The sequence below is a fragment of the Vombatus ursinus genome, unplaced genomic scaffold (assembly GCF_900497805.2).
Source record: "Vombatus ursinus unplaced genomic scaffold, bare-nosed wombat genome assembly UNPS02014820.1, whole genome shotgun sequence".
Classification (NCBI taxonomy): Eukaryota; Metazoa; Chordata; class Mammalia; order Diprotodontia; family Vombatidae; genus Vombatus; species Vombatus ursinus.
The window spans coordinates 19,804,864-19,825,656 of record NW_020954598.1 but is presented as its reverse complement, the minus strand read 5'-3'; the positions used below and the strand labels follow the sequence as shown (position 1 = coordinate 19,825,656).

The following is a 20,793-nucleotide window of genomic DNA, read 5'->3' as shown; positions in this document are numbered from 1 at the left end:
GTGGTGAAGAGGCTGGTTTCTGCCGCGGGACCTCCCATCCAATGGACCTGGGGCGTGTGGGGTGCGGCGGCATGGGGCGGGGTGGGACATTTCTCTGCAAGCTTCACCCTCTGGAAGGGCTGCCACCGCCGGGGGAGCCTCACCGAATGTGCACCATCTCCTCCAGGAAGGGCGTCTTCATGCAGCCCGTGCACAGCTGGTCCATCCAGAGCGGGGCCTCGTGCTGTAGCGGCGTGCGGCGGGGGTAGAAGGTGAAGTTGACGCTGTAGTTGAGCAGGCAGCTCAGGGAGGCCATGTACAGGTCCGAGAAGCGCACGAGCCTCCGCGAGAAGTACGTGGGGTTGTGGAAGGTGCGGAAGATGCTTCCGAACCGCGGGTTGAAGAGGTTCTTGGTGATAGACCTGGGAGAGTGCCCCAGGGCGGGCGGCAGCGTGGTCACAAGCGCGCTCTCTCCGGCCTCCTCCACGTGCAGGACCCACCTCCCCGGCCCAGGACCCTCCCTCCTGCCTCCTCCACGTGCAGCACACTGCCCACCTCCCAGGCCCAGGACCCCTCCCTCATCTCGACTTTGCTGCATGGCCTGGGCAAGCCCCTGACTCTCTGAGCTTGTCTGCTTGCCTGGGCCTCAGTCTGTCTGCAAAACGAAAACAGTCCTGACTAGCTCAAGGGTTCCTTCCCACCCACCCCCTAGGCAATTGGGGCTAAGTGACTTGCCCAGGGTCACACAGCTAGTAAGTGTCAAGTGTTTGGTCTGAGGCTGGACTTGAACTCAGTTCCTCCTGCTTCCAGAACCGGTGCTCTATCCACTGCACCACCTAGCTGCCCCTAGCTAGGGTTCTTAACATGCAACTGGCTCAGCCACTGACTGGATTTTTTTGACTTGAAGTCTTCTCTTTGAGCCTCAGTTTCTCCATAAGTATAATGAGAGAAGTTGGTTTAGCATCAGGGATTTTTAACTGAGAGTCTGTGAACTTTTTAAAAAATATTTGAATGATTTCTTTCTTTCTTTAGGCAATTGGGATTAAGTGACTTGCCCAGGGTCACACAGCTAGTAAGTGTCAAGTGTCTGGTCTGAGGCCGCATTTGAACTCAGGTCCTCCTGACTTCAGGGCCGGTGCTCTATCCACTGCACCACCTAGCTGCACATGAATAATTATTTCAATAGAATTGATTTCCTTTTTTTTTAATACTATGTATTTCACACATTTAAATGCATTATTCTGAGAAAGGGTCCACAGGCATCATCTAGCCTAGGGGTGGGGAACCTTCAGCCTCAAAGCCACGTGTGGCCCTCTAGGTCCTCAGGTGTGGCCTTGTGACTGAATCCAATCAAAGGGCTGCACTTGAGGACCTAGAAGGCCACATGTAGCCTTGAGGCCACAGGTTCCCCACCGAGCCTGTGAAACGGGTCTATGACACATAAAAGTTAAAACCCCCAGACCAGAAGAAATCTAACGGGTCAGATTGTGATTGGCTCAAAGCCATCTCCTCCAAGAAGCTTGTACTGATTAGTTCTTTCCAGCCATCAAATGGCATCATCCTTCAAGCTGCCATTCTTCTCAGCCCTGCTTCCTTTGGAATATCACTAGGGGGAGGGGCTCCCTCGCTGCCTAATGACCAGGGGAGGGAGGAAGAGAAGGCTGAGCTGGGTGACCTGCTCACAACCCAATCCCTCACCTGATCTCTTGGCGTTCTTTCATCCAAGCCGCTAGCACCTGCCTTGACTCCGCATCTCTGTAGGTCTAGGAAAGAAGGTTTGTAGGAATTAGTACGAGGTGCCTGGTCTGGGGCATAAAACAAGGCACAAAAGAGACCTTGTCCTGGAGGATGAGACAGTAGTCTCATCAGGTCTGTTGTCCACACTGGATCAAGGCTTGGTGTTTTAGTACATCAACAAGTATTTGCTCAGCACCTGCCTACCCTGTGCAAGGGGACGAGCAAATAACAGAATACATGTCCTCTGTGGCTTACAGTCTAGTGGGCATGGGCGAGGTGAGGTAGAGAAGGATAAATATGAGTTCAGGGCAGGCTAGGAAATCCAATGAATCTGCTTAAGCACAGCCCTCAGAGAAGACAACATCCTGCTGGGCTGGGGTTCTCAGAAAGTGGCAGAGGGTATTGGGAAGAGCGGTGAATTTGGAGTTAGGCTTTTGACCCTACAGGCCCCCACCCTCATGCCCATGCTGACACCTGCATCCTCTCCAGGAGCCCAGTGAGGGCCTGCTGCCATGTCAGTGAGTGCATGTACTGCTCTGTATTGATGATGTTGATCTCTCGCTCCAGTTCAGGAATGATGGCGCCTGTCCTCCAACCATGGCGCAACGTGAGGTCCTGGGTGGTGATGGCAGAAGGAAGGGAGAGAGGGAGGCAAAAACTGGGGTGGCTACAGGCAGGAGGCCAGGCCAGGCCTTGGGCTCCCGTCCTTTCTGCTCCCTTATCCCCCAGGTCCTTTCCCACATTATCTGCAGGACAGGAGCTACCGAAATAGTTGATGCCTGCTTGCCCAGTAGCCATTTGATTCCATTGTACGTGCTAAGCACAGGGACAGCTTCAGGTTGGGGGGGAACGTGAGGGGATAAAGGAGGAAGGGATTTACTCACTGCAAGGTCACTATAGAGGTGGTCTCCAAAATATAGCACTCGGGAACCCCGCCACCCTGTCAGATGTAGGAAGTCAAACAGATTTCCCTGAAAGTAAAACAAGATCAGAGTTAACAGTGCAACAATTTGGGGACAGCCCTGAGACCCTCCCTGCCCAACTCATCAATCCCCACCCCCATCCCCAGGCTCTCTTCTCTGGCTTGTGTTCTTTCATGGGCTTCAGCTCCTTTCAAGCCCTTGATCCTGGGTGCTGGCTGGCCTTTAGGGTCCAGAACTTACTGTTCCCAGGCAGTAGCCTTTGCCCTGAGCTCTGTCATCTCAGGCTCCACAAAAAGACTGATAACTCTGAGTCCCTGAGGTCCCAAACCCCAGGGAACCCAGCTGTCTTTTCCCAAGCACCTCTCCAGACCTCCTCAGTCCTGGGAGCAGGTCATCAACTGATCTAAGAAGGAAATTGACATTTCTTCTCCCCGACAAGTTAATAGAAGCCCCCATTCCCCCCTGGGACCCTGGGAGCACCGGGAAGCTGCCTCCCCACCAGAAAGCCACAGGGGACGTGTCCATGGGTAGAAAAATGCCTTGTAACTCTCAGGGAAGATCTTCCTTGGCACCTTCCGATGGCCGGGGAGGATATGAGGAGAACTGCCTGATGCTACTTAGTGCCACGAGTCTTAACTTTTTCTCACAAGCTCCCTAGTAGCTCAGAGAAGGCTGATGAGCCAGAGAAAAGCTCCCCAGTGCAGGCTCTCCCTACGTACTCAATTTCTGTCCCAGAATAAGCTACAATCAAGCTCGTGGGAAAGAGGCAAGCCCTGGCTTCACACAAACCAGCTTCTGGGCTAAATGCTACATTCCACAGAGTCAACTTGGGGGGGGGGGGGCGTGGGTGGGTAGGACAGGGGGTGGCGAGTGACCCAGCCTCTCCCACAGTAGCCCCTCCACCATCCTTGGCCCCAGGGAAAGCCACCAAGCTGGCTAGAGGCCACCCATTGCATGGGACCTGGGAGAGGGCTGAAGCGGACATGGGCAGCCTTTAAGGTTTGCCAGACCCCTATATGTGCTATAGGCATCAAATCCACTCCATCCTTCCTTCTGGCATAGCTAGGAAGGTAGAAACAGCTTACAGAATGAATGGAGAGCCTGTGTCTTCTCTCTTGGCTAGTCCCAGGGCCTGCCCTGTCATTTTACTCCTCGAGGCAGAGAAATCTCACTCAAAGTTTTCCCACACCAGCTTTCCCATGGCAAATCCAGCTCTGACCCTGACAAAGACCATGCAGCCAGGTCCCTCCTCTTGTCCTGTGTGGTGTGTGCTCACATGCACACAAGCATGTGCAAACACACACACACACACACACACACACACACACACCATGTCTACCTTCTGAATACAGAAGACTGTGCTAGGCACTGGGGTAGATACAAAGTTTAGATAAGACATGGTCCCTACCATCAGAGAGCTTATAGTTGAGGAGAGGGAACAAAACCTAGGTAACTATTAATACCTGCTAGTATATGAACACGTTAGAGAAGCATAAAACAAAGCATTTAATGTGAGGTCTGAGGAGGGAAGATGGTGACGTGCAAGGGGAAAGTAAGGGGGGGCTTCATAGAGAAGGGAGTATCTGAGGTGGGCTCTAAGGGTTAGGAAGGGAGGGAAGAAAGGCATTCAGGGACTAGGGATGGGGAGAGGGAGAAGCCCAGTGTATGCTTTGAAATAGGAGCCCAGTTTGGTCGCAGAGTAAGGAATCGATCAATAAACATGTATTAAGTGTCTACTGTGTGCCAGGTGATGGGGTCTGGGCTCTGGACACCCCCTCTTTGGACTTTCCTCTGAATTTCAGGAACCCAGCCCTAGAACTTTCCCATATGACCCAGTTCCTGGCCTTTGCTTTCCGTATCAGCTCATTCTAGAATAATCCTTTCAACTGTCCTTTCATTGGGGTTCTGATCCAGCCCTAACCTTCAATTCTCTATTACCTCTGATCCAGCCCTAACCTTCAATTCTCTGTTACTTCTGACCCAGCCCAGCCCTTCATTGTCTATTACCTCCAGACCACCCCAGGCTATTGGCCACTCCTTGATCTCATCCAAATCTTCCCACAAATCTTTTTCCCTATAAAAAAGGTCGTCTTATCTACCAAATGCTCAGATTCTTAAAATCTGGCCCACTTGTGTTAGAGTCATAATAAACCTTGTCTCTGAAAGAAGTCTTGAGTCAAATTCTTTTGGGGCAGATCCATGCCTTTTGCCCTCGAATTTCAGGGTTCCTAGCACCCCTAGATCACAACTGGTGCTAAGTGCTGCAGTAAGGAAAAGAGTAATAGAGGATGACACATCCCCAAAGTCTTTGTGTTGTTTTGAGCTATTAAAGCTGAAATCTGTACAGAGGCTTCTGAGACACCATGTATTACGTGATAAGGGAAAGGTCTGGCAATGCCAGGCTGGGGAGGGCCTTGAAGGCCTGGCCAGGACATCTGAATGGAACTCAGGGGACAATAGGGAGCTGCTGAAGATTTCTGAACAGATCTAGATAGAAGAGCGTTCATTCTAGCAGTGATATTTGGAATGATTGTGGCAGAGTGTGTGGAGAGGGAGAGATGGAGTAGCAAGACCTTTATTTAAGACTATTTCAGGCAGATGGTAATGAGAGCTCCTACTAGAAAGGTGGAAGTACAAATGGAAGGGAAGGAGATGGATGTGCCAGATATCAGAGAGAGAATCAAAGTGGGCTTAATGTGGAAGGGGAGGGAGAAGGAGATGTCAGGGATAACCCCAAGGACAGTCTACTAGGAGACTGGGTAGTGATGGTAGCATGGCCAGAAATAGGGAAATGAGGAGGGAAGCTAAGCAATGTCCTGGAGGCAGCTAGCAATGCCAGCCTGGATCTCAGAAGGGGTCAGAGCTGGAAATAAAGATTGGGGTGGGAGGGGTATCTGCAGAGAGAAGGAAGTGGAAGCCACATAGCAGCAGAGGAGATGCTAAGGAAGAGAATGTAATGGGAGGAGACGTAAGACCCAAGGCCAGAAGTTTAGGCAACTCTAGTGCCCCTTAAAGGATCCCTGTTGGAAAGAAGACAATCCAGTGGAGAAGACAGAGAAGGGAAATAGAAGTAGAAGAAGACCTTTAGGGTGTGTGTTTGTCACTGAAGACAAGGGAGGAGAAAATGTCCAGTAGAAGACAATGGACATTGTCAAGTGCTGCAAGGAGGTAAAGTTGAGTGATTTTTTCAGGTTAATGATGATCTTGGAATAAGCTTCAGAGGGAGGGATTGGATAAAAAGCTAAATTGCAAAGGGCTAAGGAGAGAATGGGTAGTAAGAAATAATAATGGGGGCCAAGATGGCAGAGTAAAAGTGGTGACTTGCTTGAGCTTTCCCCCCAACCCCTCCAAATACCTGTAAAAAATGGCTTTAAACAAATTCTAGAGCAGCAGAATCCACAAAAAGACAAAGTGAAACAAATTTCTAGCCTAAGACAACCTGAATGGTTGACTGGAAAGGTCTATTGCACTGGGCTGGGAGAGGAGTGCAGTTCAGCGTGGGCTTGCAGGCAAAGACCTGGCCTCAGTGAACCTGAAGCAGGGCTCAGGGGACTGAATCATGGGCAGCTGTGGCTGTTTCCAGACTTCTCAACCCACAAACGCCAAAGACAAAAATTGCGCTCTGTTGGACCGCAGTGAGAGAGAAGCTCAGTCCCAGCCCTAGTCCTGGCGTAGCCCCAGGGTGGCAGCTGCTTCCAGAGCTCTTGGCCCACACAGACTGAGGGGGAATCTAGTGGCTGATTAGAGGGGGATTGTAGGGATCTCTATGCTGGTGCTGAGGCAGGATTCTCTTGCTTTGCCCGTGCTTGGATCTGGGTAACAGTCCTGGATGGTAGTCCTGGGACAGAGAGGAACACTGGTGTGGTGGAGCTTGTAGTGAAAGAGGTAGAGAGGGAATCCTCCTCACAGCTCCAAGGCAGAAAAGAGTGCTTGTGGTCACTCATAGATCAGAGCACAGGCCAGGAAAGGAGTAAACATCTCGCCCTTGATCATACCACCTTGGAAGAACTGAGAATTTACAGATCCCTAGAAGTATCTCTGAAAACAGATGCACAAAACCTCCAAAGCTTGGGACAATACATTCTCTACATTGGAAGCAGATCCCTACCTTAACAAAGAGTTTAAAAGTCAAGTAATTGGCTGGGAACATGAGCAAATTGTGTAAAAAAGTCAGACCATAGAATCTTTCTTTGGTGACAAGATCAAAACATACAACCAGAAGAAGACAACTAAGTCAAAGCTCCTACATCTAAAGCCTCTAAGAAAAATATGAATTAGTCTTAGGCCATGGAAGAGCTCAAAAAGGATTTTGAGAAGCAAGTAAGAGAAGTAGAGGAAAAACTGGGAAGAGAAATGAGAGTGATGCAAGAAAATCATGAAAAACAAGTCAACAGCTTGCTAAAGGAGACCCAAAAAAATACTGAAGAAAATAACACCTTAAAAAATAGACTAGCCTAAATGGCAAAAGAGGTCCAAAAAAGCCAATAAGGAGAAGAATGTCTTAAAAATCAGAATTGGCCATATGGAAAACGAAGTCCAAAAACTCACTGAAGAAAATACTTCCTTAAAAATTAGAATGAAGCAAATGGAAGCTTGTGACTTTATGAGAAATCAAGACATTGTAAAACAAAAACAAAAGAATGAAAAAATAGAAGACAATGTGAAATACCTCATTGGAAAAACAACTAACCTGGAAAATAGATCCAAGAGAGATCATTTAAAAATTAATGGACTATCTGAAAGCCATGATCAAAAAAAGAGCCTAGACATCATCTTTCAAGAAATGATCAAGGAAAACTGCCCTGATATTCTAGAACCAGAGAGTAAAATAGAAATTGAAAGAATTCACTGATCTCCTCCTGAAAGAGATCCCCAGAGGAAAACTCCTAGGAATATTGTAACCAAATTCCAGAGTTCCCAGGTCAAGGAGAAAATATTGCATGTAGCCGGAAAGAAACAATTCAAGTATTGTGGAAACACAGTCAGGGTAACACAAGATTAAGCAGCTTCTACATTAAGGGACTGGAGGGCTTGGAATATAATATTCCAGAGGTCAAAGGAGATAGGATTACAGCCAAGAATCACCTACCCAGCAAAACTGAGTATAATCCTGCAGGGGGAAAAATAGACATTCAATGAAATAGAGGACTTTCAAGCATTCTTGATGAAAAGATCAGAGCTGAATAGAAAATTCGACTTTCAAATACAAGACTCAAGAGAAGCATGAAGAGGTAAACAAGAAAGAGAAATCATAAGGAACTTATTAAGGAAATTTGGATCCCAAAGTTTTAAAAACAAATATTAAAAATTGTTTTTACATGCAACTGGGAAATAAGATATACAGGCAATGGGGTATAGAAATCTATCCTGCTCTACAGGAAAATAGAAGGGGAAAGGGATAAGAGAAGGTGGGGGAGAGATAGAAGGGAGGGCAAATTAGGGGAAGGGTATTCAGAATGCACGTCATCTTGGGGTGGGGGAGGGATGAGATGGGGAGAAAATTTGGAACTCAAGATCTTGTGGAAGTGAATGTTGAGAACTAAAAATAAATTAATTCATTTAATAATAATAATAATAATAATAATAACGATAGTGCTTTAAGGTTTGCAAAGTACTTTATATGTTATTTCATTTGATCCTCACAACAACTCTGTGAGACAGGTAACATTATTAGACAGATGAAGACACTGAGGCTGGGAGAACTAAGTGACTTGCCCAAGGTCACACAGCTAGTAAGTGTCTGAAGATTCGAACTTAGTCGTCCAGTCTCCCAGTCCAGGATCCTATCCTTTGGGCCATCTTGTTGCTTCAACAAGATGATGTTTTTGGGCACAGACAATTTTTTTTTTCAAGAAATTTGGCAGTGAAGGAGAAGAGATAGGAGGGTCAAGAAAGAGCTTTTTTTTTTTTTAAGATCAGAGAGACTTAAATATGTTTATAGAGAGGCAGGAAGGAGGTTGTAGACGGAGAGATCGGATATGTGCAACAGAGGGGGGCGAATTGCTGGGACAAGGTCCCATCAGGAGGCAAAAGGGAATAATAAAAAGAATAGCTAAGTGGCTGCTAGGTAGTACAGTGGACAGAGTAGCGGCCCTAAAGTCAGGAGGACCTGAGTTCAAATCCAGCCTCAGACACTTAATTAGCTGTGTGATCCTGGGCAAGTCACTTAACCCCGATTGCTTCCCCCCCCCAAAAAAAAACCCCACCAACAAAGAATAGTCAATAGCACAGAGAGGATTCTTCTCAGTGAGGAACAGTCTTCTATGACAGGAAGGAAAGAGAAGGTGTAAGAGCTGAGAGGTTTTGAGGAATGGAAAGTGGGGAATTGAGGGAGCTCACTTGTGAAAACCCCTGGCTTTTGCAGTGAGGTCGAGATGATCAGTCACCTGCTAGAGGGCATGGGAGCATGATGGGAAAGGAAAAGAATGAGATGGGGAATAGCTAAGAGGAGCATGGAGTTATTCATGTGCCACACATCTATGGAGGCTGAAATCAGCTTCTCAGTGGGCATCGTCCTGCCCACTCCCTTCTTCTTCTTCATCATCCTCTTCTTCTTCTTCCTCTTCTTCCTCTTCTTCCTCTTCTTCTTCTTCATCATCCTCCTCTTCCTCTTCTCCTTCTTCTTCTTTTTCTTCTTCCTATTATTATCTTGTATTTGCTTATTTGTGTATGTGTTCCTCTCCCCCCTTTCCCAGTGCAATCTAAGCTCCTTGAGGGCAGGTCCTATTTTGTTTCCCTGTAGCTAGCTTGTGGGGTCTTTCTTGCACACAGTAGGCATTTCATAAACGTTGAATTGAACTGCAACTCTTCCAGAGACATTTAGCATGTCTGGAACCAGGGTAGGTTTAAGCTTAGGAATAGGAACCAGACCTGTGATTTCACTGATATAGGGAACACTTGGGTGAAGAATCTCTCCCTACCCATGCAGATTGTCACCTTCTCTGCAGCTTAGGGTCTCAGAGAAGTTTCTAGAGCAGTGGGAGCCCTGGGTCACCCAGACACCATGGATCAGAAGTTGGCCTTGAACTTGGTCTTCCTGGTTTTGAGGCTAGCTCTAGGGGAGATAATGGAGCCTCTCAGCATCATCAGGCTGGTGTCATGGCCCTCGTCCTTCTCCCTGATATGTGACCAGTCTGCTCCCTAGTTTCTGTTCTAGAGAAGGCAAATATCTCATTCTCCCAGAATAACGCCTTCTACATTCTAGCAAAATGTCAAAATCAACCTCACTTCTCTGAGGAACCAAAGTCTCCTTCAGGCTTCCCAAGCAAGGTAAGGAAAAGCACAATCCTACTGTCTGCAGCCTATTTCCTTATAAAATGGTGGGTCAAAACCACACAAGGCATGCCCAAAGAGGTGGCTGGGCCAAGAGAATGGCCAGTATAGGCACAGCTGTGGGTTACTGCCTTTGCCTTTTCCAACAACTTTTCCAAAGACTGACATCTCCTCGGGACATACTGGAGGGCCAGGTTCTCAGGCAGAACCAGAGTCTTTGTCTCAAGCCTTCTCATCTCTGCCATGGGAAGGGCTTTCCTATCCTAACAGAGATTCTTCCTTCACCTCAGGGCAGGGGAAGCCTAGAGGATCCAGGTGCCTCATTTCCCATGAGGGGAGATCTACAAGGTTCTGGTCTCCAGGGGTTACATGTCAGGCTCAAGCACTAACTCAGTAGCCCCTTCCTTTTAACACCCTACCTCCCTCAGATTGAAGGCTAGAGATTGGAGGCCCCTTGGGACTGTTGGAAGCTGGTCTTGAGTACTGAGATTTCTGAATTCCTGACCTAAGCTAACCTTGTTAATCCCCTTTGTTTAGCGCCACTTAGGTCCAGCTAAACCCATTATGAAACCTCAATCCACCCAGGGGATCATTCCTACTATTTCTGTTTGCCAGCTCTCCTTCCTTCCCTCGGAGCAAACCAACCCATCCACCTGACTCTAAGGAAGGTGAGTTAACTTCCCTATTTATTTTCCAGGGTCACATTCTGTGTGTGTAACAGCCTGTTAACACGGAGGTCAGATCCTGGACCTGCTGGTTAGAGGCTGGGTCACCCTCAGCCTTTCCAGAAAGTCCCCAAATTCAGGAAGGACTTACATGCCTATAGTTATGACTCTTCCCTAACAGGAATGAAAACGGGACCTCTGTCTGCTGTGGGTCCATTGAGACCTCTCTCAACCCCAGTTGCCCTGGCCTCCATGCTATCTTTCACACATGCCTGACCACGAGGTGCCACTGTGGACACAAGAGGACTTCTTCTTTGCCCCTTCTCTACTGGTTGCTCATTTAGAACAGAAAGGGACCTTAAAGACCATCTGGTCCACCCATCTTACCTGACGATAGATCGTTCCCTTTTGCAAGTGGTTGATTTTGTCCCACTGGAGTACACCACTTTCATCCAGTTTTCTAAAAGGCCTGGGGTGGAAGGAAGGGATAGATAGGGAGAAAAAAGAAGACAAACTGGTTCAGTCACCAGGACGGACCAGGGAACCCACCAGATATGGAACCTCGACGAGTGATTCTGAAATTCAGAAAGGATAATGACAATGGTGCCATTACCTTGGGAAAGCTTCGTACTATTCTACAAAGCAAGCCCATAGAGGTCAGCCATCGTGACCTTACAGACAGACAGACAGTTCCAAAGAGCCTGGGAAGCGCTTTCCTCCCCAATGTAAACAGGATGAAGCTGATGGGCCCACCCAGCCCTTTGGCCCAAAGGTCAAGGAGCCCGCAGACAGCATGGCTGCCCAGCTGTGCCATGCATGGTGAACAGTCTGCTCTGTCAGCTGGGCCTTAGAGTCACCCTAGCCCTCACTTCCTCTTTCCTCCCAGAGCCAAAAAGGAAGAGGAAACCAGCCCTAGCTGAGGCTGAAGGGAAGATGGGATGGAAGTCACACTTCCCCAGATTCCTCAGGGTTGGTGCTAGAACCAGGTTTGGAGCTGGGGTCCTATGCCCATAAGGGGAAAGGTGGCTCACAGGAGAAGTGCATGAAGGGAAATGGGCACAGTTCCCAGGGGCCAGCAGGGTCAGGTTTCTGTCTGGGAACTCGGCTGCTTGGAGGAGGATTTGTGCTCCTTCCTATTCATTCCAGGAGACTGAACTATATTAGGCTGGTTTCCACCTTCTAAGGGTAGGACTCAAAAGCACCAAAGCCTTAGGGGAGAAAGGGGCCAGAACCACCACCCAGCACTCAGGTTGGATAAGAAACTTTTATTCATTAAGTCATATTCATAAACAAATATTCATTAATTCTCTTCCTAGTGAGGTCCAGATTATCTATCTATCTATCTATCTATCTATCTATCTATCTATCTATCTATCTACCTATCTATATCTAGACTCACATACAAAGGATAAGGTGGGATCTGTCAGGTACCCTCTAGGCAGGATAGCATTTCCTTTTTCTGAGGGGGAGGGAAAGAGGGCAGAGCAGGGACCTGAGTCCACCCCATGGGTTCAGTGACCTGCCATCACAAAGATGGCAGGGCCAGCCACACGGGACTCATCCTTCATGCTCACCTCCTTTCCATCTCCCACCTTCCACCCTCTGTTTTTAAGACTCAGCTCTCCAGCAGAAGATGTTTGGAAAAGGATAGGAAAACTGGGGACCCCCAGACAGTGCCCAGCTTACTTGCGCCTGTCTGTGAAAAAGGTTGGCTTGTCAGCTCGGACAATGACTACATCAAAAAGATCGCGCCAATCCTTGCCAACCATGTGCTTCATCCCTTTGTTCCTGAGGATGGCAGCGTGCAGTAGTCAAAGAAGAAAAGGGAAAGAAAAGAGAATATTTTAAAAAGAGAAGGGAAATCAGGAGACAAAGATGTAGCAACCGAGGGTGCCCAACCCCCTCCTACCCACCTTCCCACACCACCTCCACTAATCCCATTGAGATAATTGAGCTGAACTGTCAAGTAAGAGGAACCTGGTGCTAGAATCCCCAAGTGAGGCTGGGGTTTGGGCATTTCGTTTTAGGAGTGGTATTCCCCTAGAGAGTAGGTTTGGGCATTCCCTGGAGAAGTCTGTCCTTGTCTTCTTCTGACTCCTTATATCAGAGCTAGTCCCTTCCCCTCCCCAACTATGGGGCTGCACATAGGGAGGTAGGGTGGTGGTGGAGTGTAGACCTCCTACAGAGAAGAGGGTCCTTGAAATGCTGAACTCTCAGTCTAGTTGTGTGACTTCAGGGGCAAGAGGTAGAAGAGTGAGGGTTGTCTTCAAGAGGCCAAGCCACTGTTTGTCCACTCCTCAGCTGGGCATGCTGCTGGTACCCCACCATGGTCAGGGAATGCAGCCCTGAAAACCAAGTTCTTTCCCAATTCTACAGGGAAAGGAAGGGTCACCAGGTGGGCCTGATTCTCCTTTGGACAGAAAAAAAATAATCCAGGCCTCTGGATTCTGAATCCAGTTTCCTTCATATTTGGGAGGTTTTTTGTTTTTGTTTTTGTTTATTAAATAAGCCCTTACTACTTGACAGAGTTTTCATTCATTTACCAGGCTTCCCCTGAGACACGGAGATGGGGAGGAGACTCACACAAAGCTGAAGGGGCTGTTGGTGATGAGGAAAAGCTTCTTGCCATGGTTGACGAGGCGGGTCAGGACAGCATGTGTCTCATCTCCACGGAGTATGTACTTCTCTGGAAGAGAATGGAGGGCCAGTGTGGGCTGGTCAATGCCCTGCTCAGCCAGGACTCCTTGCCTTTATGATCATAGTCCAGCCCTTCATTCTCCAAGAATCTTTCCTGGATTGGCGTAGCCTTCGCTTTGTCCTAATTCTGAGCTACTCTTTCCCTAATGTGCAATTGTAAGTGGGCTGCTTAGGTTAACTGCATTTCTCAGATCAGCCTCCAGGTTGCTTGTGGGCAGGGTCCCATTTGTTCTACAAGCACCCTTTGCTGTTTCAGAAAAACTTGTGAATGGCCTGGAAGAGCCCAGAGAAAGCTTCTCTATCCTTGACTGCTTCACTGTGCATAGAGAAGCAGAAGAGAGCCTTGTACACCTGGGAGAGACTCAGAGGGACCTCTGGACAAGGGCAGAACTTGCCAAGGATAGCCAACTGTGACCTCAAGGCAAGTTCTATCCTTTCAAGTCCCCACATATGGGTCTAAGCAAAGGGCCTGGGGAGACCTGGAACCTAAAGGAGAGACCCAAGGGCCTACCCAACATTGCAGTGGGGTCTGCTTACCCATGTCCTTCTCGATCCACTGGTACATCAGGCCCTTGATGTGGACATCTCTGATGGCATCCTAGAGGGCATGAACATCAGCTTCTAAGCTGCCAGGGCTGGGGGACTTTCCTGTCTCTGTACCAAGGGGCAGGATTATCTGCTATGTTTTCTCCCCATTCTGCCTCAGAAGCTGCTAAGGAATCTGGATATTTCTTGGGAACCTTAGGCGCAGACCGCCAAAGGACCCAGATTTTGACTGGGGAAAAGACGTGGGACATTCATGGAATTTTGCTAAGTGACTCGTGAGCCCTCCAGGAGGAGGATTGAAGTCTTCAGCCCTTCATACCCCTACGGCATGGGGGGCAGAGTAGGCAAAGTCTTTTTGATTGATCATCTTGGGGCCATAGCAGGCTCTGTCTGGATTTTTGGGCCAGTTTTCTCAGCACTGCTACCTCCAGGGATGGCCCTGACAGCCAGTTTGGACCACTCCCCACCCCCTGCCCTAGCTTCTGCCTCCAATTTAAAATGACCTCCTCCCACAAAAATAATTCCATAAGTGCTGCTGGCAGGTCTTTCTGGCAGGGAGGGGGCAGGGGGGGAGGTCACATCCAGGCCTTCCTGAAGGTCCCGTTCCAGAACTCACTCCTCACCGAGACATCCTTGTAGAGGTGAGTCTGGTCAAACTCCAGGCTATGGGCAAGGAAGTGGTCAACCACGGAGGAGAGAAGGGCCATCTCAGGAAGCGAGAAGATGTCCATGAACTGTTTGAGAGAAGGGCCCTGAGGAAGGGAAGGAGGCTAAGTCTGAGAGACAAAAGAGAACTCAGTACCTAGAGGCGACGGAAAACAGTGCTCATCTGACAGGAAGGAAAGGTTCTACGTCGAGTTCAGGCTGGAGGCAACGTCAGAGGCCTCAACTCTGACCACATCTGCGTCTCTTCCCAAATCTAGAAGAGGAAGCTCTCCTAGCTCCTATGAGAGCCATCTGAACTTTGCCCAATCTGTATATTTGAATTCTCCAAATGTGGAGGGAAGTGCTCATCAAAACAGTATTTATTAAACACTCAGTCTTGTCCGTGGTCATCTGAGCACATGTATATCCATTTTCACACCTCACTGCACCACCTCATCACACTTATTTTCAGGTACTTCCTCCCCTCTGGGTGTCCCCCAAGGACAGCGGCCAGGTTACCTGTCCTGTTGTTCTCTCGCATCTCTCTGGATTAAGGGTATGTGTACGCAGGTGAGCGTTTGGAGGGGCCAGCACACGTACACTCACATACGTACTCCTGAACCTCCTGTTTAGTTTTAAAGCCCTTCCCAACCTGCTTCATTGGACATTATTCTCCCTCCTGTACTCTGGCCAAAATAGACTCCTCTCTGTCCCTCATCTCTGATGCCTTTGCATCCTCTCTCAATGCGTGCCTTCCTTATCTCTGCCTCATGGGAGTCCTTCTCTTCCTTTGCAATGCAGCTCGGGCTCCATCTTCTGCATGAAGACTTCCCTGATCCCTACAACTGCTAGGACCTCCCCCCCAAACTGCCTCTATTTTAGCACAGTGCCTATATTTAGATTTACTTACTGTACTGTCTATATTTAGATATGCGCTTGTCTCTCCCATTAGACTGTAAGCTCTAGTGAGTAGAGTTGGTTTTTCATTCTTTGTCCTTGTATGCTCAGTGTCCAGCACTCAATAAATATTTGTTGCTAGATCTTGAGAACCATCACCCAAAGACAGGGGTGGGGAAAAGCCTGACAGTGAAAAAAGTCCCAGGGCTAGGGAATCCCTTGGTGAGAAGGGAATGAGGTGAGAAAATGATTCCCAGCTCCACTTTGTGGTCAAAACACAGGCTCTGCTGGCCCAAAGGCAGAAATGTCCCCTTTCTCTTATTCCCAGGAAAGTTGCAGGGCCCACAGACTCTTAACCAGCCTGGGCAAATGTTTCCATCATCTACGAGCTGCTGGTACCATGTGGAACACAAAGCAGAGGATTTGGCCCTTTCTTTTAAGGTATTCATTCATTCTCAAGAGGGCAAACACAGGATTTGTCCAGAGGGGCAGAGCGAAGACTGACAGAGATGACCAAAGTGGCTGGGAAAGCATGGACAGATGGGCCACCAGGTCATGCTCTCAAGGACAGAGTGAGGGCCTGTGACTCCAGCGGCATTTTTCAGGTCAGGCTGAAAGAACCCTGGCCATGGAGCCCTGGGTAATAACTCGGGGGCAGGGTCAAGGGAGTGGGGGGAGAGGGGGGAGTTGTTTGCTATGAAACATCAGGAAAGGCTAATGCTGCCAACTATGCGGCATTTCATTCTATCCTGACTTAGCTTAGTATTAGTGACAGGCGGTATAAAGCCGCCTCCAAGAGCTAAGGACTAAAGGTTTAGCAGTAAGCAACATTTTCCTTCTCCCACCTCACAAAAAGAGAGCAAGGGATATCGGCTGGGGAGATGAAGAAGTAATAAGGCAGTTACTAACATTTCTGTTTCTAGCCCTTAGAGAGCTGTAGGGTTACAGGATGGTAGGCAGGCAGACAGGTATAGAACTGTCACCAACTTCCCAGTCTGCGTGGCTTAGGGGCTAAGGGCAGCTCTGGCATACGTCAGACCATCTTAGCTTACAAGGTTTCCAATTTGGTTCCCCAAATGTGCTAAGGTCCCCTGAACAAATCTGGGGATGTATATTCCCCAGGGAGCTTAGTCAAGCTTGGGAAAAGCTAAGCTTCCAACAGTATTTGGCCTTACCCACCCAGGGGTATTTTACCCATAATGCCTTCTTCCCTAGTAGAAGGCAGAAGAACTGACCCTTTTGTCTTTTGTCAGTACGCCCAGACTCCACCAACACAGACAGGCCAGCCAGTCTGACCGAGCTCTCAAAGTTTCCCGCTCTGATTGAACCGCTGCCATGTTTTACATATCACATTCTTAGGGGACAAAATGATAATCCTTTAGCTCCTTAAGGTCGAAGGTAAGGACTATACTCCAGATATGGGAAAAGGCATAGGTTTTTTTTCCCAGGCCCATCAAAGAATTCCTTCTCAGTACCGTACTTGGCCCTTAGGTGAAATCAGCAGGGTCACGGGGCCTGGGGAGCAACTTGCCTCCCCACCCCTCAGAGGTCTGAGGATTAGTATTAGAAATATAAATAACACACTGGTTTGCCCTAGCATTTCCCAAACCAAAGTAGGACCACTTTTCAGGATGGGTGGAGGCTGGAAGTGACATTTAAGCTTCCAGTATGGCTTTAGGCATGTACATGAGAAAGAAAAATCACTTCATCCCCAAATCCTAGTTTTCTGGTCCAACATGGAGACATAAAAAGCATAAGTCATTTTCTGAAGCTGGGGAATTTTGAATCCCATGTCCTACGGTCTATTCTGTCCCTAGTACCTTGCCATAGAAGTCACTCATCTGGTAGAGTGGGATGTGCTGGGTTCCCCCATACAAGTCAATCACTTCGTCATCAGGAACAGGCTGGAGACCCCTGAGGAAAAAAAGTTTTCTATTTTTAAAATACATTTTTTATTGTATCTTTTGTTTTTGTATCGCTGAAATCTCTCCCTGTATCTTTTCCTCTCTTCCTCCCAGAGAACCCTTCTTTACAGCAGACTTTTTTTTTTAAAGAAAAAGAGAAAGAGAAAAAAAATCAGCAAAATCACTTGATACACTAGGGAACAATCTGACAATATTACGCAACAGGAACAAAGTTTTCTATTACCACCTCAGTTAACATGAGCCAAGGTTGGTTGGTTTCTGAGCAGGATGGCCGCCCACGGCTCAGAGCTTCCTCTCCTCAGGCCTTCCTTTAGCCAGGAGAAGGAAGCTTCATGTAGGAAACCTTCCAGCAGAGGAGGCCAGCATAGAAACCCATGCACAAGCTGGGCTGAGGCTGTGTTAGAAAAATGAACCAGACTGAACTTGTGTACGTGTGTGAGTGTGTGTGTGTGTGTCTGTGTGTATATGTGTGTGTGCATACATGTGCCTCGAAGACAGAACATCAGCCATACGTAGGAGTAGTGTTATGTGTGCAGAAGGCCCTGAGCCCAGGCATAACTGCCAGGAGGAGTGAGCATCAGGTGCCTAAGTGTTGTAGAATTAGCACTGGGTTTGGAGTCAGAGGGGCTAGGTTTGCATCCTGCTTCTATTACCCCTGTGGTCTTAGGAAAGACACTTCCAGGAAGTCCAGAAGAATTTCCTTCTCTGTGGGGTTGGACCAGATGACCTCCAAGGTCCCTTCCAAAGCTGAGTCCTATATTCCTGACTGTTCAGCTTCTGGCCAGGGATTTCCCCCAAAGGCAAGGAAGATCACTCCTCCAACAACCATGATAAGCCCCCAAGGAGAATGTGTAAAACCTAATCCAAATCCCAGGCCTGAGAACAAGACCTTTCACACTGACCTGTAGGCTGTTCCCAATTGGACGTAATGGAAAGCGTCAATCTTCATCAGAAGACTCTGGCCAAGGAAGAAAAGCAGGCACAGATCTTAATTATCTACCACAGTTTTACTGGAGAGTTTATTTTTAAGAGCTAAGTTCTTTATTAAAGTTGCTAACAATTCGCTTTCCAGTTCACTTATCTGATGTCATCATTGGCCCATTCAGATCCCTGTTAAGACTCTCTCCTGCTCTGGGAGGTAGGGGACTCACAAAAGAACGAACGTGGTTCTCTGGGGGGACGAGAGCGACAGACAGGGAAGACCCGGCAAGTCTGTTATTTCTCAGGGGCCTTATTTCTCAAGCCTGACTTTTGAAAGACAAGTGTTCTCATCTAAACTGGTCGGCCAGGGAAGGCAGACCCTGACAAAGAACAGCCCAGTGGAACAGCTGGAGGAGGATCCCTTAGGGGAGCTAAAAAGGTATGTAAAGCAAGAGAGAGCCCTTAGGCCAGAGCAGAGGAGCTCAGGAGAGCCATCCTTCCAGGGCGGGGCAGAGGAAAAGGTCATAGTGCTCAGGATGTGGGGCAGACCAGCCACCCTGCCAAGGACATTGCTAGAGCCCACTCAGCTGTTCCTTGATGGCCATCAACAAGAGTATTTAAAGCATCATCTGCCTCTAGGATTACTAGATATCATTCTCCTTCCCACATTCTATTGTTGTTGTTTGTACTTCGTTTTGGAAGAGGACCAATGACGTCACGGGGCGCTGTCTTAACTTGCTGTGAACTGGATTCAAGAGAGGAAGAGTTGCACAAAGTTGTCAGCCTCACTCTCTCTTTCAGAGTCATTGAAGTCCAGTGGCAAGACAAAAGTCAGGATGACTAGCGATGACTGGGGATGCAGCGGATGACCTTGGGAAGACCTTGGCATCTTTGATGTCTGACTGAACACTGACCACAGCGCCTGCTTCAGTCACCTTCACGACCTTTGAAACAAACTTCTCATTTGCCCATTCTGCAAGGGGAATCCTTCGCATGCTTGGGGTAGACACCCCCCTAACTCACCGATGGGTTTGAGACCTGTCGGTAATCCTCACCCCGGCCTAGCCTATCAGCTGAGATGGTTTTTCCTGGGGTGTGGCTGCTGTGCATGCTTCTTGGAGCCACAGGTGAGAGCTTGGTGCCAAGCAGGCACCAAGAGTGGATAAGCAGCCCTGAAAAGGGCTCGGAAAGCCCTCACACCAGAGGTGCCAGTCCTCCCTGAACACCCCAGACACCCCTGCTTATTACTTGCTACAGTTTCACCAAACTGGCCTTCTGGCTGTTTTGAACAAATAATGCTCTTCCTCCTATCTCCATGCCCGTGCACTCGCTTTCTCCTCGTGCCCAGAATGCTCAGCCTCCTCCTGACTCTTGGCATCCCTAGTTTCCTTTAAAGTTGTCCTCAAGTGGTATCTTTTTCACGAAATCTTTCCTAATCCCCCCTTCTCCTCCCTAAATTACTTTCAAAATTTTTAAAAAATACACTTATACTTGTATATGTTAGTTTGTTGAGGGGAGAGATGCTCTAATTTTTGTTTGTACCCCCAATGCCTGGTACATAGTAGAAACTTAATAAATGCTTATTGATTGATTAAACATGGAAGATATAGGGGCAGGAAGCAAGTGAGGTACCTAGGTTTCAAGCTTCATACTCCAGTACCCTGGTCCTTGGTCTCTTCTTACCCAGGGAGAGTAACCATTTAATTATTCTGTTAGGTGGACCTCTCAAACAATGACTGGAAATCCATATGGTGCATTAGGATACCCACGTTTTAATACAAGAGAATAAGAAGACCACCAGCATATTTGGTGGACCCTCAGTGGAAGAACATGAGTAAGAATTAGGCATGAAAAGGAATCATAGAGGGGGAGTGATTTGTTTTACTGACAAGGGTGCCTACCCCAAAGAAATCCAGGTGGGGTGGTTAGCGCCTTTCCCATAAAGGTCAATCCCCTGAATGTCCAAGTCATTTCCCTATATTTGATTAATGACATGAAATGCCAACACATTCACCTTCTCATATACTTATTTCTATCCTCTGCCTCTCTCTAGTCTAAACACTGAGATTATCAGATCCCACCACCAACTGCTTTCCTGATCTGTCTAGCTTTGGAAAGAACCACAGACTAGGCACATCTCTGAGGGCCTGACTGCTTCCTACCCCATCCCCAACATATGCACACAGACACACAGAAAAAGCTTGAGGTTGTGGTCCTGAGAGGGAGGACCCACAAGCTAGCATTGAGAAAGGGAGAACCCTGGGGGGCTTGTGGAAGAAACATCAGGGGCCCGAACTCTATCCTGTCCTGGAACTTCTGTGGCTTGATTTGCAGAGAAGTCCTTGAGGCTGATGATCAACTTCTACTGTCACTGACAGTAAAAATAAAAACATCCTCACTCTCTGCTAGCCTAGTTTAGGCCAGATATGGAGCTGAAAGATCTGGAAATGAACAGGTTACAAGAGCCACAGTTTAAGGAGGGCCATCACTTCCCAGAGAACAGAGTCTACGGAGACACTTGCCAAAAACACTTCCTATTACACACACACACACACACACACACACACACACACACACACACACACA

The 20,793-nt window shown here is 48.1% G+C and overlaps 1 protein-coding gene across 1 annotated transcript in view; it reads right to left on the bottom strand.

Annotated features, from left to right (window-relative positions):
* Positions 1 to 52: 52 nt before the first annotated feature.
* The window catches only part of NT5DC2 (5'-nucleotidase domain containing 2), a 26,422-nt gene continuing 5,681 nt past the window's right edge, over positions 53 to 20,793 (bottom strand). The window contains 11 exon segments of the mRNA XM_027836989.1: positions 53 to 401; positions 1,678 to 1,742; positions 2,191 to 2,331; positions 2,601 to 2,687; positions 10,964 to 11,045; positions 12,263 to 12,364; positions 13,160 to 13,262; positions 13,811 to 13,871; positions 14,443 to 14,571; positions 17,182 to 17,275; positions 18,189 to 18,244. Of these exon segments, the coding sequence (XP_027692790.1) occupies positions 140 to 401; positions 1,678 to 1,742; positions 2,191 to 2,331; positions 2,601 to 2,687; positions 10,964 to 11,045; positions 12,263 to 12,364; positions 13,160 to 13,262; positions 13,811 to 13,871; positions 14,443 to 14,571; positions 17,182 to 17,275; positions 18,189 to 18,244 (1,182 nt within the window). The 3' untranslated portion in view covers positions 53 to 139.